Consider the following 16,890-nt stretch of genomic DNA (forward strand, 5'->3'; position numbering starts at 1 on the left):
AAAAAAAAAAAAAAAAAAAAAAAGCAGCTGTGTTGTTTGGGGATTTTGGCCGTGGGGGGAACCAGGATTACCCAGGGGTGCCCACAGGGCTGCAGGCTGTCCATAGGGTGTCCTTATGGATGTGGGGTGTCCATGGGCCTATAGTGTGTCTACAGGGCTGTGGGGTGCTCATGGAGTTCAGACAAAGCTATGGGTGCCCACAGGGGATCCGTAGGACTGTGGGGTATTCATGGGATTCCTAAAGGACTGTGGGGTGTTCATGGGCTGTGGGGTGTCCAAAGGATTATGGGGTGTCCATGGGGTCCCTACAGAACCATGGGGTGTCCGCAAGGTGCACATAGGACTGGGGTGTCCATGGGACCTCTATGGGGTTATGAAGTGCTCAGGGGCCCCTACAGGGTTATGGGGTGCCCTTGGGGTCCCTACAGGGTTATGAAGTGCCCACGGGGTCCCTTTGGGGTCCCCACGGGGCTGCGGGTGCTCACGCGGTGCCCCTGGTCACCCATCCAGGGGCGGCCGGTGCGGACCCTGCTGAGCTTCCTGCCGCGTGCGCAGCTCCCGCCCCGCGCGGCGGCGCGGCCGTGGCGGCGCCGCTGCTGATTGGCCGGCGAGGGGCGAGGGAGGCGGCGCTCTGGGCCGCGGCCGCGCTCTCTGTGGCCCTGGCGGACCGCGAAGATGGCGGCGCCCATGGAGGTGGCGCTGGTGTCGGACGCGGCGGGGCCGCTTTGCAACTGCTCGGTCTGGGAGCTGCACTCGGGCTCGGCCCTGCCCGGGTACCGCGGCGGCAACAGCGGCCCGCGCGGGCTGGCGCTGCTGGGCGGCGAGCACCTGCTGGGGGCCCAGCTCGGCAAGAGCTACATCAACGTCTGGGAGCTCCAGAGGAAGGTACCGGAGCGGCGGGCGGGCCCGGGCGGCCTCGGCTCGGGGGGCGCCCCCGGGCACCGCGGGTCCGGTGGGGGTGTGACGGGATCCCCCTCCGTGGGGACCCCCGGCCCTGTGGTGAGGGGCCCCTCCGTCCACAGAGCCCCCTCCTCTCCATGGTCAGCCCCTCCCTTGGCCCCTCTCTCCACAAAGACCCCTCATGGTCCCTCTCTTCATAGAGAGCCCCACTATGGTCAGACACCCTCCTAACGGCCCCTCTCTCCATGGAGACCCCCCTCTGTATGGTCAGACACCCCCCCATCACCCTCCACAAAGGCACCCCCATCTCCGTGGCCAGACCCCCAGGCTCCCCCTCCCTCCTTTCCATTCTGACCCCCATCACCACAGGCAGGTGCCCCCCATGCCTCTCTCTGCAGGACCCTCCAGTGAGACCCCTGAGCCCCCACCTCGGGGGTCCTGCCTGCAGCCCCTTCCCCGCTGTGCTGAGTGCCCGCTGTGCTCTCTCTGCCCCAGGACCAGCTGCAGCAGAAGATCATCTGCCCCGGGCCCGTGACCTGCCTGACGGCCTCTCCCAACGGGCTCTACATCCTGGCAGGAGTCGCCGAGAGCATCTACCTGTGGGAGGTACGGGGTCCTGGGGGGCTCGGGGACATGCAGACCCACACCCTGGGCAGTCAGGGAGTGCCCTGTCCTTTTGGCAGTGCCCCCATCCCTCAAGTGTCCCTACATCCCCGATCCCAGGCCTCCGCAGCCTGTGGGGCAGCTCGTCAAAGCAGGAGGGGGAGAAATTCCGGGAGAGGTTTCGCTCTGCCCTTTCCTTCTCTTTCCAAGAGGCTCCCAGTGACTCAGGGGCCAGGTGTTGCTCCCTCGAGGCAGCAGCACAGGACCTGGTTTTTCTCCAGTGCTTCTCCCACGTTTCAGCTGCGTGTTTCTGTGTGCCCAGGGTGTCAGCAGCCCCTGCTGTGCTCTGGTTGTTGTCCTGCTGGTTAATTACTCCTGGATTACGTGGGATTACACTGCGTTCCCGGCACACCACCGAGCAAATAAAAGCAGTAGCTTGTCCTGAGCCCAGGATTAAACCCTGGGATGCCTCACCTGGAGAGCTCCCCGTGCCAGGGGAGGTTTGAGCCTCGTGGTGTGGGCGGCTCTACCTGAACTCAGCAGGGTTTGCTTATACCAGTGTGCTTGTGGCTGTGCTGGAATAAAATCCCTGACAGGGACCAGAGGTCTGAGCCTGCAGCAGTGGGAGCTGCTGCTCATGGTGCTCCCAGCTGGGCCCTGCCCCGCCTCCCCTCACCTGCAGAGGAGTTCCAGGGTATGGCACTGTCCCCCTGGCACATGGGAGATGTTCCATGGAAACCATGATGGAGATGGTACCAGCCCCCAGAGTCCTGGTCTTGTGCTATCTGTGAACCCCCCTGAACTGTAGTTTAGTTTGATTTTTGGGTGTAATTCAGATAACAGGAGGGAATCAACTCCATTATTTTATTTGAGGCTCACTTGCTGCTTTGTTCCCTCCACATCTGCAGTGTTGCCTTCTTACAAGAAATGCTCCAGGTCTGGGGATTCCTTCTCCACCCTGAAGCCTCCACTGGCCCAGGATCACGAGCACCCCTGGGGTGTCACACAGCCTCCTGCAGCTCTTGTAACCCTACTGCCACTTCCTGAGGGCTTGTGAGAGGCGGGAAGAAGCCGCCAAAGTAATATGAACCTTAGGAGGGAACAGGAAATCTTTACTGCACACTTGTGTCTTAACCAGAGAAACGGCTCTGGCGTCACTAGGTTCCAGAGTTAATGTGCCAGGACCTCTCCCACTGCTGTTGTGCTGCATTTCCCTGCAGTCCTGGCACATGTGGTTGTTCCAGCTGCACCTCTGTGGTGTCAGTCGCTGCCCGTGAGGTGCCAATGGGCTCCTGTGCTCAACAGAACCTCCCCTTCATCCCTGCTGCACTGAGGGCAGGGCATCACGTTATCCTGGGACATCTCAGTCCTTGGCACTCTCCATGCCTTGACACTCTCTGCCCTTCCCTCTCTGCAGGTATCCAATGGGAACCTCCTCGCCATCCTGAACCGACACTACCAGGACCTCACGTGCCTCTGCTTCACCGACGACAGCAGCCACTTCCTCTCGGGGGCCAAGGACTGCCTGGCCCTGGTGTGGAACCTCTACAAGTAAGGGGGTCAGGGGGCACAGGGAGCATCAGGGTAGGGGTGTTGGAGTGACAGATCCCCGTGTCCTGTAGGCAGGACCAGCTCTGTCCAAGCCCACGTGTCCCAGCTGGGTCTGTGCCATCCTTGGGGGCTCTTCCACCGGTGGTGTCCTCGCGGGCAGGGAGGTTTTCCCTGGGGTCTCACGGGTTTCTTGGGAATATGGCTCTGACTTCTTTTCCTGGGTGACACAGAGTGGACTGTGCCCTTCCCTTGCCAATGGCAGCCCCTGTCTCTGTTCCTCTGGGATGGGGAGCTCAGCTGTGGCCCTCAGCCTTAGTATCCATCCGTGGCCACCGGCAGCTCCCGTGCTCCACTTGGTGCCTGCAGCCAGGAGAGCAGCCAGAAGAGCCAGCAGGAGCAGAGCCTGGCCCAGCTCCCCACGGGGCTCTGCCCTGGCTGACCCACCGTGCTGCCCCTCTCTGCTCTCCCCACAGTGTCCTGCAGGCAGAGCCCTCCCAGATCCCCGACCCCCGGCACGTCTGGTCCCGGCACAGCCTCCCCATCACTGACCTGTGCTGTGGCTTTGGAGGGCCCCTGGCACGGGCTGCCACTGCTTCCCTCGACCAGACAGCCAAGGTGAGGCTCATTCCAGAGGTGCCAGACCCTGCAGGGTCAAAGCTGGGCTCCGCCAGGCAGCAGGAAGCTGTCCCTGTCCCCAAGCTGTCCCAAAGCTTTCTCGGGTTGCAGAGGCTGAATTTCTTGGCTGTCTCTGCAATGACTCAGAGCTGCCAGACCTGGACTCTGCTTCTCCAGCACCAGCAGTTTCTCTGCACCTGCCCCTGGGCTGGGCTGCTGCAGTCCCTGTTCTCCTGGGAATGTCGGGGTCAGCTCCTCTGATTCCCACTGCTGATGTCCACAGGGAGCAGAGCAGGCTGGAGCCTGTAGGGAGAGGGGTGCCCTGGGGGCAGGATGGGCACGGAGAGGGTTCAGGGCTGTTGTGGAGCTGCCTTGGAAACTTCTCTCCTGGCCACAGAGAGACTGATGCTGGGTTCTGCCCCGGTTCTGCCTTGCACTCAGTTTCCCAGTCCCAGACAGGAAGGGATGCCAGGGTGGGATGCCAAGGTGCCAGTGTGGGATGCCAGGGTGTCCTCCAAACCTGTCATTAACATTCCATGATTTCCTGTCCCTTCTCATGCCAGCTCTGGGAAATCTCGTCTGGGGAGCTCCTGCTTTCTGTGCTCTTTGACGTGGGGATCATGGCTGTGACTCTGGACCTCTCAGAGTACCACATGTTCTGTGGTGGCATGGATGGGTCCATCTTCCAGGTTGATCTTTGTGCTTGGGTGAGTGCGTGGGGCTCTGGGTGTGCCCTGTCCCCCCGAGCCACCATCACTTCCCTCCTGGGACTAGTGTGACCTGCCAGGGCACGGGAGGGCCTGGTTCCCCTGTCCCCTGCCCCCTCCAGACACGGTGATGAACCTGCTGGCTTCAGCCTTCCTGAATTTTAACCCCTCTCCCTTCCTTCCTTCATTTCTGCAGCCAGTCCAGAGAGACCGGACCTTCCAGACGGAGCGGGAGAACGGGAAGGTCTTCAAAGGGCACAGGTGAGGGACCAGACATACCTGCCAGCCACCATCTGCCCCCATCTGCCCACCTCACCGGCTTCTGGCAGTCCTGGGGTCATGCCGAGTTTAAACATCCTCTTCCCCATTCCAGGAACCAGGTGACGTGTCTGTCTGTCTCCACGGACGGCAGCCTGCTGCTCTCGGGCTCTCACGACGAAACCGTCCGGCTGTGGGACATCCAGAGCAAGCAGTGCCTGAAGACCATGAATCACAAAGGTAGGAATGTCCTTATCTCCAGGATCCTTGCTGCCAGAGGCCACTGCTGTCTCACCTGTGCTGCCCTGGGCACTGCAGGGGTGTCTCTGCCCCGGGAAGGGCAGAGGTTGGAGGAGCCTTGGCTGTCTGGAGCGATGCCGTGTGTTAATAACCCCCCACCCTGTGCAGGAGTGAGTCATGGACTTCACCTCGTCACTGAGGTCACCCGGGATCTTCCTCCTTGTTTTCCCAAGGGAGCAGTCACCCCATACACACCCCAGCTGTGTCTGGAGGGGACATGGCTCTGTGACCCTGCAGTGAGCACCCGTGAGCTCATGGGGCCTGAAGCGAATCCCATATGAGCAGTCGTCTGGGATTTCAGTCTGATGGCTCTCATAAACTCTGTGGAGCAGCAGTCAGGTGCCTCAGAGCAAGGGGATGTTTACCCCTCCTGTTGTTAACTGGGTTCCTTCTCCAGTCCCTGGTGCCATCCCGGCCAGTGGGGTTGGCACTGCTGCTCTCAGGCACGGCCCAAACCCCCTGGAAGGTGATGGTGAGGACAGCCAGACCCTGTTCCCCTGCAGTGGTTGGGCTGCTGCCTCGGGGCAGTCTCTGGAAGCCAGGCTGCCTCCAGACCCTTTCCCTCTTCCCTCTGGCTGCCAAGGACCATCCCTAATTGGGACCCACTGCAGCACCCATCCAGCCTGGCGCCACTGGCATTAGAGGGTGAAAAGAGATGGAATCAGAGGAGAGTGCCTGGACTGGGCTCTTCCCAGGAGGGGCAGGACCAGGCTGACCCTGAGCTGTGGGTGCTCTGCAGTCTCTTCTGGCTCCCTCTGCTGCCTGTGGGCAGGGATTTGGCTCCCCTGGCAGCCCTGGCACCGGCACCACCCCGCTGCGCTGTGTGTGCTCTGCCAAGCCCAGGATAGGCTGGGAGCCCACCACCCCCAAGCAGTGTCCTGGGTCTGGGGTCCCTGCAGCCCCCCTGCATGGGGGGCTCTGCTGCCCCAGCCCCACCCTCACTCTGTGGGGCAACTCTGGTGTCTGTGGGTCCTCATTCTCCCTTGGCCTGTCCGAGCAGCAGCGTGAGCCCCTGGCAAGGTCTGTCCCCACTGCCCTGCACCCTCCAGTGCATCCCACTCCCTCCCCAGGGCAGGGGTGACACGGGCTCTGCTGTGGTGACATGACAGCAGCCTCCAGCCCGGTGTCCTCGGACAGCATGGTCCCTCTCACACGGTGGCCGGGGGCAGGCGGGGCCCGCTGCCCTCCCTCCGCTCTCGACGCTGATCAGAGGAGCTGCAGTGTGGCTTGGGGCCAGGCATGGGGGGCTGTGACACCAAGGGTGGCTTGTCCTTGGTGGAGACAGAGCGTGGGCAGGCAGGTGGGCTCTGAGAAGTTGGGCTGCTGCTCCCGGGTGATGAGCTGTGCTGTCGAGGCAGGGCTGCTGCCTGTCACCACATGGCCAGCACCACTCTGGGGGGAAGCAGGAAACCTCCACTGCCCCCAGATCCCTCCAGGCCTCTATTCCAGTCCTGTCACACGAGCTCCATCCTTGTCTCTCCAAACACAGAGTAGTAGCAGTGGCCGAGCTGCTGGAGGGGGGCTGGGGGGCAGCTGTGTCTGACGGGGAGAGCTCCGGGTGTGGGGGGCAGCGGTGGGAGTTCCAGCGAGCACGAGTTGGGAGGGGGTGGAGGGGGCTGCTGCCAGAAAGCAGCCGTCTGTGTGGGTAAATGCTGCAATTAACACGCTCATTAGCTCTGCCGGTGAGAGGGGTGATGGATGTGGCAGCACAGAGCCGCGGGGTGCTGATGAACGGCGGCTCTGCGGGGGAGGCCGAGCCCCCCACTCCCTTCGGGTGGCCGGCCAGGCCCCCCCCCGCTCCCCCAGCCCCCCCCAGGGTGCCGGGCCTGGGGTGTGGAGCCACAGCCCCGGGCAGGAGGGCTGCTGGGGAGGGAGAGAGAGTCCTGGCCGCTGCCTGCACCAGGGTCATACTCGCTGTTCTCGGGGCTGCCCAAGGCCCCAGCCAGAGGCAAACCCGCTGGGGTCCGGCCTGACCTGTCCCCACTGTCCCGTGCCAGGCCCGGTGACAAACGCCTTCATCGTGCTGGCCCCTGCCAACATGTTCAACCCCGACGGGAAGCCCAGCGTGCCCCTGCCCAAGTTCAGCAAACACCTGCACGGCACCGAGAGCAGCGACGAGCCGGGTGCTGAGGGGGTGACGCTGCGCCTGGGGCTGCACCAGCAGGTACGGGGGCGAGGGGGCTGGCCAGGGGGGACATCGGGGAGGGGTTGGGCTGGAGCAAAGCTTCTCCTCCAGCTGGTGAAACCCGTTCCTGCTCCCTCCTGCTCCCTCCCCGTCCTGGCTGCTGCAGTCATTTGTCCTCCCAGCTGCAGAGTGGGCTGGCTCTGCTGTCCCACCACTTCCTCGGCCCTGGCATGGCCGTCCCCTGGCCACCACCTGGGGGTCCCACACCATCAGTGTCCTGTCCACTGCAACCTCTCTGACGGTGGTCCCAGAGCTGCTCCCCTCTGCCAGCGTCTGTCCCTGGGCGAGTGACAGTGACAGTCCTGTCACAGCTGATGGATGAGCTCCCTGTTGGGGAGGTGGCAGCAGGCCAGGGGGGTGTTCACCTGGCAGAGGTGACAGCAGGATCACCCTGGGTCCCTCCCACAAGGAACCCTGCCCAGGGCCACTGGGAGAAGGTCCATGTCTGCTCTGCCAACCCCTCTGGTCTGGTCCCTGCAGGAGCCCGGGCAGAGCTACCTGGAGAAGGCAGAGAGGATGTACTCGCAGATGTACTTGACGAGGGAAAAGGTGAGAGCTGCTCCCAGGCTGGGAATCGGGCACAGACCCCTTGGGGGGTCCTTGTCAGCTGATCCAACTCGTGGGGTCTGGGGCAAGCTGGGAACTGGGGGGAAGAGCCCTGGAATCTGCTGGTGACATGAGCAGGAGGTGCTATGGCTTGAGGAGGGAGAAGACTGAAGGGTTTCGGGTTTCCTGTTGTGGAGGGAGCAGCAGCCTCCACCTGCCAGAGCTGAGACACTGATACTTGTCTGTTGTGTTTTCCTGGCGCAGAACCTGGTGGGAGACCAGGAGCACCTGACGATCCAGGTGAGCGAGCTGGAGGAGGAGGTGAGCAACCTCCGGAAAATCAACAAGGACCTCTTTAACTTCTCCGCTCGCATCATCACCAATCCAGCCAAGTGAAGAGGCTCCCCCCGCCCTCGCACCCCTCCACCTCTCCCTGCCCAGCCGGCAGAGCACACCCGGCCCACCCCGTGACCCGGACACGGGACTGAGCCCGGCACGGGGGCTGCGGGCGGGGCAGCACAGGGACCGTGTCCACCCCGACTTGGGGCCGGGGCACTCGGGGGCACTCGGGGGCCGCTGCGGGAGAGCTCAGGATGCAGCTCCTGCTCCTTCCCCGGCTCTTCCCCTGCCCCTTTTTTTGTTTCTTTTTGTTACTTGACCCTGCAGTGCAGACAGAAAAGTGTTTTTCTCTCAATGCCGTTTTGAGATTGGATTTTGGAGCCCCCCTGCCACCCACCCTGCCCTGGGGATCACTGCTCAGTGGGACCCTGCGCTCGGGACAGCAGGGGCTGAGCAGCTCCTGCTCCGGGGGTGCCCAGGGCAGTGGGGTCTGCTGAGGCAGGCAGGGGGTCCCTGGGTACCAGGGCTGAGGAGGGGGCACCCACCCTGTCCAGCGGGCAGGGCCTGGGGGAGTCCCTGGGCTCAGAGCGTGGGTGGTGGTTTTGGGGCACTCTGGGGAGGGGCAGGGGGGCCAGCAAGGTGCTATTTCCAATCTCGTCAGTTGACAATTTATATATATTTGGATCCAACGACTCTGTTTTCACGGTGTTTGGGGACTCGGCCTTTTGTATTGTCACAGCATGGCAGCGGGGGTTGTGGGTTTTGTTTAGGTTTATTTTTTACATAAAAGATTTGTTTTTATAGTGAAAGATGCCCGAGTTTCTTTCTTTCTTGGGTGGCCACAGACCTGAACCACCCATCACCATGTCCCTGGGGCTGCCTGCTGGGAGCAGGGAAGCAATTCCTCATCCCCGAGCTGCCCAGTCACCTTCACCCCAGAGGTCCCTCCTTGCCCCTGTGGGGTGTCGAGGTCTCCTGTGGCCCCCCCCTGTCCCCCCACACCCTGTTCAATATACCAGACCCAAATGCAGATGATTTAAAGTGCACTTTAAAACCAGAGTGTCCGTGTGGCCCTGGCTCCTGCCAGCTCCCCAGAAAATGCTTTTAGCTTAATCACCCAAGTCCGTTCCTTTTCCTTCCTCTCCTGCTCCTCATCTTCCTCCTTTGGATCCTGACACTTTGGATCAACATTCATCAGCTGCAGCAGGGAGCGTTGCCCTGAGCCGGGGGCTGCAGTGGGGGCAGAGGTGGGAGCATGTCCCTGCTGCAGGGAGCCCCCCAAGATCCCCAGGGATACAGCCCCCAACCAAACCCAGACCTCAGTGCTCCCTTCCAGTCATCCCACACTTTCCCAGTCCCCCAGTGGGGTTCCTGTCAGGGTGCTGCACTTGGACAGAGCAGGAGGGAGGATGGGACTTCCCAGCTGTGCTGTACCCAGCATTTGGGGGGCTATTTCATACCAAGATCATGTTGTTCCCCCTCCCCAGCTCCTGCCTGGACAGTGGGTGCTGTGCCACACTTATCCCTGTGGGAAAGAGGTGCTGGGGGCTCCTTTGTCAGGATCCCACTCCGGGGGAGATCAGCACTCCCTGACCCTCTGTGCCCTGGCAGGACCCACTCTGCCCTCCCCCTTGTGTCCAGCTCCGCAGAGGAATTCATTAGGCTGTGACTCATTACATTTGTCTGTGGATCGATACTTTTTGCCAGATGGTTTTTGGCTCCATCCTTCGCTTTCCCTTATTAATTTCGTGCAGCTCCGGCCCCAGTCGCTGCTGTTTGTGCTGCCGGTGGTGGGGACCTCCGGGCCAGGCAGGGCCCCGGTTCCTGGTGAGGATGAGGAGGGTGACCCCACGTCTCCCCGCTCAGCGGGAGAAGGCTGTGCCTCTGCTTCCCTTCGCCCCTTCCCCACACAGCAGGATGAATCCCTTGGCCCTGGAACCCCCCGGCCTCGAGACCCCCGGATTTTGAGGCTGTGTCTCAGATTGTGGAGGGATAGAGGGATGGGGGGGAAGGGGGGGATTACCGGGACGGGGGAGACAATTTACGGCTCCTACCCCGGCTAAGGGACCGCCCCGAGGGGCTTTTCCCGGGCCGGAGAGGGAGGAGGAAGAGGAGGAGGAAGGTCCAGGTAGTCTAAAGGCGGCCGGGACCACCCAGAGAACAGCGGGGGTCCCTGTGCCGGGGGACCCCACGGTCACAGCCCTCGGACGGCAGCACCGCGCGGGCGGGGGCCCCCTTTTCTGCGGGATGCGGCGAGGGGGACCCGCGTCGCGCGTGGGCGTGGACGGGGCGGCTGCGGGCGGATCCGGCGCTGCGTGGGCCGGGTCCGGAGTGACCCACCGCGCACCGGGGGCTCGGCGCTGCCCAGCGGGGGCCCGGCGGGACCCGCCCGGTCCCTGCCCGCAGCCGGGGTACGCCCCGGAGCCGCCCCCGGCGGAGCACAAAGCGGCGGGGCCGGTGCGGGGCCGGTGCGGGGCGGGCGCGGGGCTCATGGAGGGGCTGCGGGCGCTCTGGCTGCTGGCGGCGGCGCTGGGGGCGGCGGGGGGACACCCGCATCCCTGCCGCGTCCCGACCCCCCCGGGGCCCGGCCCCGGCCCGAGCCCCGGTCCCGCCGTGCGCCTCGGGGCGCTGCTGCCGCCCGCGCCCGCCCGCGCCCGGCTCCGCGCCGCGCTGGCCCGGGCCGCCGGTACCGGCCCCGGGGGGGACCCCGGCGGGGCGGCGCTGCCCCACAACCTCAGCCTGGAGGTGGTGGGGGGCGGCCCGGCAGCGAGGGACCCCGGCTCGCTGGCGCGGTGGCTGTGCGGGGCTCTGGCGGGACGCGGCGTGGCCGCCGTCCTGGCGCTGCCCCGCTCCCGCCGGGAGCTGCTCCAGCTCGACTTCCTCGCCGCCGCCCTCCAGGTCCCCTTCGTCAGCATCCTGGACACCCGCGGGCCGCTGCCCTTCCGAGCGCAGGTGAGACCCGCAGCGCCCGCCCCTCACCGGCACCGGCACCGGCACCGGCCGGGCGCGCCGCGGCCGCCGGGACGCAGCTCCCGGTCCCCGCTCCCGTCCCTGCTCGTCGGCTCCGTCCTTGTGCCCATCCCGGCTCCGTCCGTGCTCCCCTCCTGGTCCCCGTCTCGGCTCCATACCGGCTCTATCGCGCGGGTCCTCCTCCCGGCTCAGTCCTGCCTCCGATCTCGGTCCTGATCCCGGCTCCGATCCCAGCTCCAATTCCGAATCTATCCCAGCCCCTTATCCCTTCTGGATCCCGACTCCCTCCGGGCTCCCTCCCGGCTCTGTTCTCCCTCCATCTTGTCTCCCACCCCAGCCCCATCCCACCCCCATTCCCACCTCCATCCTGGCTCTATTCCAGCTTCATCCCGGGCCCCATCCTGGCTCTATCTGGCTCCCATCGCTGTTCTATCCCAGCCCCCTCCTGGCCCCCATTCCAGCCCTATCCTGGCTCTATCCCAGCTCCCATCTCAGCTCCTTCCTGTCCCTCTGTCAGGCTCTATCCCAGCCCCAGTTCCAGCTCCCACTCCAAGGCAAATTCTCTGGTTCCTCTGGAAGCCCCTCAGCCCCAGTCCCAACTCCGGTTTGGCTCCAGAAGGACTCTGGGACGTGTTCTGGCACTGGATTCCAGACCAGGAGTGGGCAGGGGGTGGGCAGGGAGCACGGGGTGACCTCGGGATGGGAGGGTCCGTGCCTGGTGCTGCCTCTGGGTGCTTCCCGTGAGCAGGGGCATGGCCACGACCCCTGTGTGTCGGCAGAGCCCCTTCCACTTCCACATGGACCGGCAGAGCTCACTGGGGACTCTGGTGGACGTGCTGGTGAGCATCCTGCAGGCCAGTAACTGGCAGGAGACCAGCCTGGTGCTCTGCCACCCCTGGGACGTCGCCGGCTTCCTCAACCTCTGGGCCCAACGCTCCCAGCTCTTCCTGCGCACCGTCCTGGACCTGGGCTACCTGGATGAGCCCAGGGCCACCCGCTACCTGCAGCAGCACAGGGAGCACGTCAGGACCCTCTCCAGCCCGGTGCTGGTGCTGGGCTGCGACTTGCCCCGTGCTCGGCTCGTCTTCCAGGCAGCCGAGGAGTCGGGGCTGCCATCACAGGAATTCCACTGGATGCTGGGCTCCCCGCTCGGCGCCAACGAGCTGCAGACCGAGGGGCTGCCCCCGGGGCTGCTGGCCTTCGGTGAGGTCAACCGGCCGCCGCTGGAGCTCTTTGTTCAGGACGCGGTGGGATTGGTGTCCCGGGCCATCGCCCGCGCCGCCCGCGGCCACCCCGACCCCACCCTGCTGCAGACCACGAGCAACTGCAGCGAGAGGCACCGGGCGAGTGGCGAGTCCCCGGGGCTGTTCCTTGCCAGGTAAGGGGGCTACTGAGGGTGCCTCCTTCCCCCTGTCCCGGCTCTTTGGTATTGGGGTGCATGGGAGGGGCTGTGCCCCACCCCTGGGATGGGGCGAGGGCAGAGCTGGGTGACCACTGTGCTCAGTGCAGGGCACTGCCCAGTGCTGTCCCCACCGTGTGCAGTGGCTGCCGTGGGGCTCAGCCCACCCCGGGACACAGTTTGTGTTGCACGGGGGGACGTGTCACTTCAGATCTCCCTAATGCTGCCCGAGCACCGTGGCTCCATAAATATTAATAACCCTTGGCCCTGGCAGCACAGCGAGCTGCGGGGCAGCACAGCGGGGCCGGATCCTGCTGTTCCTCCCTGACCTTGTCCCTGTCCGAGCTGGGCACATCCTGCTCCCAGTCCCTGTTCCTTGGTCCCAGCTGACCTGGGACACTGGAGCTGTGACTCCCTCCCCTTGGCAGGTTCCTGGCCAACACGTCCTTCCGTGGTCAGACGGGGCTGGTGCGTGTGGAGAAGGCGGCGCTGGTGCGGCCGGAGCAGCAGTTCCATGTCTGGAGCCTGCGTCGGGACTCTCGGGGGGACCCCACCTGGGTGATGGTGGGCACCTGGAGCCATGGCAAGCTGGAGCTGGAGGAGGGCATGTGGCAGAGCCAGCGGCAGCACAAGAGCCCCAGCGAAGCAGCCGGGGGGGCCCGGGCGCGGCTGCGCGTGGTGACGCTGGTGGAGCACCCCTTTGTCTTCACCAGGGAGGTGGATGAGGAAGGGAACTGCCCGGCCGGGCAGCTCTGCCTGGACCCCGGCACCAACGACTCGGCCGTGCTGGACACCCTCTTCGAGGAGCTCGGCGCCGGCAATGGCTCGGTGCCGCGGGCGTACAAGAAGTGCTGCTACGGGTACTGCATCGACCTGCTGGAGAAGCTGGCCGAGGACATGGCCTTTGACTTCGAGCTCTACATCGTGGGCGATGGGAAATACGGGGCCTGGAAGAACGGGCGCTGGACGGGACTGGTGGGGGACCTGCTCAGTGGCACAGCCCACATGGCCGTCACCTCCTTCAGCATCAACTCGGCGCGGAGCAAAGTCATCGACTTCACCAGCCCCTTCTTCTCCACCAGCCTGGGCATCCTGGTGAGGACCAAGGACACGGCGTCGCCCATCGGAGCCTTCATGTGGCCCCTGCACTGGACCATGTGGGTGGGCGTCTTCGTGGCACTGCACATGACGGCACTTTTCCTCACCCTCTACGAGTGGAAGAGCCCCTATGGCATGACCCCCCACGGCCGCAACCGCATGAAGATCTTCTCCTACTCCTCAGCCCTCAACCTGTGCTATGCCATCCTCTTTGGGCGCACTGTCTCCAGCAAGACACCCAAGTGCTGCACCGGCCGCTTCCTCATGAACCTCTGGGCCATCTTCTGCCTCCTGGTGCTCTCCAGCTACACGGCCAACCTGGCGGCCGTCATGGTGGGGGACAAGACCTTCGAGGAGCTCTCGGGCATCCACGACCCAAAGGTGGGTGAGTGTCCGGCTGCTTCAGATGGGCTGAGACAGGGCTGAGGTCCAGGGAAGGTGGGGAGGAAAATCCTGTCCTTCCTTCTGCACCTTCCCTGCTGGAATGAATGTGAAAGTTCTCTCTAGCCTCAGTCCTGCAGTGTGGCCCCTTCCAAGACTGGGGGGGGGTCATTGTGACCCCCAGAAAGCTTTGTAGCCCCCCTACCCTGGTGTTTAATCCTGGCCTCAGCTCCAGGGCAAGGGGGACTAGGCTGGGTTTGTCCTGAGGCTGTCTCTGGGGGGGTGCTCTTTGCCAGACACCCCCAAAAAGCTGCTGTACCTCCACAGGCTGCCCAGAGCCCCCTGCCTGGGGCTCAGGGCTGGGGACACGTCCCTGGGCAGGGGTGCTGATGCTCTGGTGCCTCCTTCCAGCTGCATCACCCCTCGCAGGGCTTCCGCTTCGGCACGGTGTGGGAGAGCAGTGCCGAGGAGTACATCAAGAAGAGCTTCCCTGAGATACACGAGTACATGCGGCGCTACAACGTCCCCACCACCCCCGATGGCGTCACCATGCTCAAGTGAGGAGCAGGAAGGGCATGGGGGGCTCCCTCCCACCTTTTACTCCTCCCAGGGCAGCTTTTGCACCCTCCCTGCAGCCTGTGCACACACCCCCCCACACACACGGGCACTCCCACCCCTGGGAGGGGTGTCAGGTTGGGGGGATGCTGGGAAAGGGGGAACAGCCCCTCCCTGAGCTTCCCTCCATGCTGGTGCAGGACAGAGCCCCCAAAACTCAATGCCTTCATCATGGACAAATCCCTGCTGGACTACGAGGTCTCCATCGACTCCGACTGCAAACTGCTCACCGTGGGCAAACCCTTTGCCATCGAAGGTTTGGGGGGGCTGTGGTGGGGAGGGGTCCTGTGTGTGTGCATGTGTGTGCATGTGTGTACACACGTGTGCTCTGGCTGTGGTCACGCCTTGCCGTGACCGGGCAGGGTGGGGAGGTGCCCCCTCCGTGGAGGGCACTGGGGGCTGTACCCCCTGTCCCAGCGCTGCCCCTCTCTCCCCCCTCACTGGGGCCAGGCTACGGCATCGGCCTCCCCCAGAACTCGCCGCTGACCTCCAACGTCTCCGAGTTCATCAGCCGCTACAAGTCCTCGGGGTTCATCGACCTCCTGCACGACAAGTGGTACAAGATGGTGCCCTGTGGGAAGCGGGTCTTCGCCGTCACCGAGGTTTGGTGGCCAGCCCTTGGCGGGGGGGGCTCTGGGGTCTGACACCCCCCCAGCCCAGCCCACACCCCCCGCTCCCTGCAGACCCTGCAGATGGGCATCTACCACTTCTCGGGGCTGTTCGTGCTGCTGTGCATCGGGCTCAGTGGCTCTCTGCTCACCTCGCTGGGCGAGCACGTCTTCTACCGCCTGGTCCTGCCCCGCATCCGGCGCAAGAAGAAATTCAACTACTGGCTGCACACGAGCCAGGTGGGGCCAGCAAGAAGGGGCTCACCCAGCGCCCCAAAGACCCCTGGCCCCATGCCTCTGCTCCCTCTTAACTTACACCACCTCTGCCCTCCTCCAGCCCCAGACCATCAACTCCCAGATAACCCCTGGACCATCACCCTCAGTTAATCCCAAAACCATCACCCCACATCTCACTCTTCCCTTGCTCCCCACAGAAAATCCATCGGGCTCTGAACATGGGCATGGAGGAGAGGAAGAGCCAGCAGCTGAATTTGGAGCAGAGGTACAGCCAGGGCTGAGAGCCTGCCCACTCTTCTCTTCCTCCCTATGGACCCCACCATCCCGGGGGGCCGCAGAGGGACCAGATCTCAGCTCAGCCCTCTCTGCCTCCCCACACAGGGGTGAGCCCCAGCCCAGGCCGGCACCGGCAGCAGCACAGCCCTGGAGTGCCCTGCGGAAGGAGGCCCGGCGGGTGCGATTCCAGCTGGACAAGGCCCCCCCCGAGGGTGAGGGGTCCCCACGGCACCCCGGGAACGGGCAGGCACCGCAGCCCCCGGACAGGGCAGCCAGCGAGAGCGAGCTCCGGGAGCTGGAGGAGAAGATCCAGGAGATGCGGGAGCAGCTGCGCGCGGCCCTGCTGAGGAAGAGCGAGCTGGTGGCTGTGCTGGGCACAGCCAAGGGTGGCCGGGCACTGCCCGCCCTGCTGGCCCCCGAGGAGCCCCGGGAGGAGAGGTGAGGCGGGGGCAGGGACCCCCCAAAGCATCCCTGGGTGGGGCGGGGCAGGGCAGGGCACCCACTCCTCCAGCTCGGAGCAGGAGTGGAGGGGAGGGATGGAAGGAAAAAGGGAGGGAGGATGTCCTGGGGCTGCCCAACCTCTGGGGCCGCCCAACCTCTGGGGCCCTTCATCTCTTCCTTTCCTGCTTCCTGCCGGCAGTGGGGGTTTGAAGGGCAGGGAGTTCTTTTTAGGGGACTTGAGATGGGGTGAGAGGCCCCTGCAGCACCCAGACAAAGCTCAGCCCCACAGCCCCACTCTGCTTTTACACCATGTAAATAAAGATGACCGACGTGAAGTCTGCTTTTCCTCTTCCAGCTGCATCCTGAATGCAGCCAAGCCTGGCCCGAGAGTAACCCTTCCCCTTCCCCTCCCTCCTCCGCAGGCCCAGCTCAGCCCCACCGCAGGACGGCAGCGATTAGGAGGAGGAACAGGAAGGTCCCACAGAGAGGGGCAGCAGGACAGGCCGGGAGTGAAACCTCCTTCTGGAGAGAAAGCTCCAGGGCAGCAAAGCCGGGCTGATCCCAGAGCCACCGCAAAGCAGAGCCGGAGTCTCCCTCGGGCAGAGGGATGGAGGTGCCACACAGGGAGCGGGACAGAGTGTGCCTCGGTGCTCCCCTCCCTCCCGAGGACACGGAATAACTCCCCATCCCTGTGGGTGGCCGTGGAAGGACTCAGAGCCCCGCAGCCCTTCCCCAGCACTGCTGAGCACGGCGGGGACGGGGCTGCTGTTCGGCCCCAGCCCTGCCAGGGGACACGGACGTGACACCCCAGACAGCCACACCCCGGGACAGGGGGGCTCCCCCAGGATCCAGCATTCACCC

General features: G+C 64.4%; 2 protein-coding genes across 2 annotated transcripts; both read left to right on the forward strand.

The window, feature by feature from the left end:
- The first annotated feature begins 621 nt into the window (after window positions 1–621).
- WDR18 (WD repeat domain 18) lies at window positions 622–8,813 on the forward strand. The gene is made up of 10 exons (XM_051810958.1): window positions 622–885; window positions 1,396–1,506; window positions 2,921–3,054; window positions 3,528–3,669; window positions 4,233–4,376; window positions 4,573–4,637; window positions 4,750–4,874; window positions 6,932–7,098; window positions 7,600–7,668; window positions 7,930–8,813. The coding sequence occupies exons 1-10, from the start codon at window positions 676–678 to the stop codon at window positions 8,059–8,061; spliced, it is 1,299 nt and encodes a 432-aa protein (XP_051666918.1). The 5' UTR covers window positions 622–675; the 3' UTR covers window positions 8,062–8,813.
- A 1,681-nt stretch (window positions 8,814–10,494) lies between these two features.
- On the forward strand, window positions 10,495–16,488 carry GRIN3B (glutamate ionotropic receptor NMDA type subunit 3B). The gene is made up of 10 exons (XM_051811025.1): window positions 10,495–10,956; window positions 11,754–12,352; window positions 12,802–13,852; window positions 14,264–14,409; window positions 14,608–14,723; window positions 14,918–15,069; window positions 15,151–15,315; window positions 15,510–15,577; window positions 15,694–16,026; window positions 16,452–16,488. The coding sequence occupies exons 1-10, from the start codon at window positions 10,495–10,497 to the stop codon at window positions 16,486–16,488; spliced, it is 3,129 nt and encodes a 1,042-aa protein (XP_051666985.1).
- The last annotated feature ends 402 nt before the right edge of the window (window positions 16,489–16,890 follow it).

This window comes from Manacus candei, unplaced genomic scaffold (genome assembly GCF_025592945.1).
Source record: "Manacus candei isolate 608988 ecotype Guabito, Panama unplaced genomic scaffold, ASM2559294v1 h1tg000080l, whole genome shotgun sequence".
Classification (NCBI taxonomy): Eukaryota; Metazoa; Chordata; class Aves; order Passeriformes; family Pipridae; genus Manacus; species Manacus candei.

Coding starts and splice junctions, on each gene's coding strand:
- WDR18 (XM_051810958.1), top strand. CDS start 676: ATGGCGGCGCCCATGGAGGTGGCGCTGGTGTCGGACGCGGCGGGGCCG. Junction 1,507..2,920: donor AGAGCATCTACCTGTGGGAG/GTACGGGGTCCT, acceptor CCCTCTCTGCAG/GTATCCAATGGGAACCTCCT. Junction 4,875..6,931: donor GAAGACCATGAATCACAAAG/GTAGGAATGTCC, acceptor GTCCCGTGCCAG/GCCCGGTGACAAACGCCTTC.
- GRIN3B (XM_051811025.1), top strand. CDS start 10,495: ATGGAGGGGCTGCGGGCGCTCTGGCTGCTGGCGGCGGCGCTGGGGGCG. Junction 12,353..12,801: donor CCGGGGCTGTTCCTTGCCAG/GTAAGGGGGCTA, acceptor TCCCCTTGGCAG/GTTCCTGGCCAACACGTCCT. Junction 15,578..15,693: donor CAGCTGAATTTGGAGCAGAG/GTACAGCCAGGG, acceptor CTCCCCACACAG/GGGTGAGCCCCAGCCCAGGC.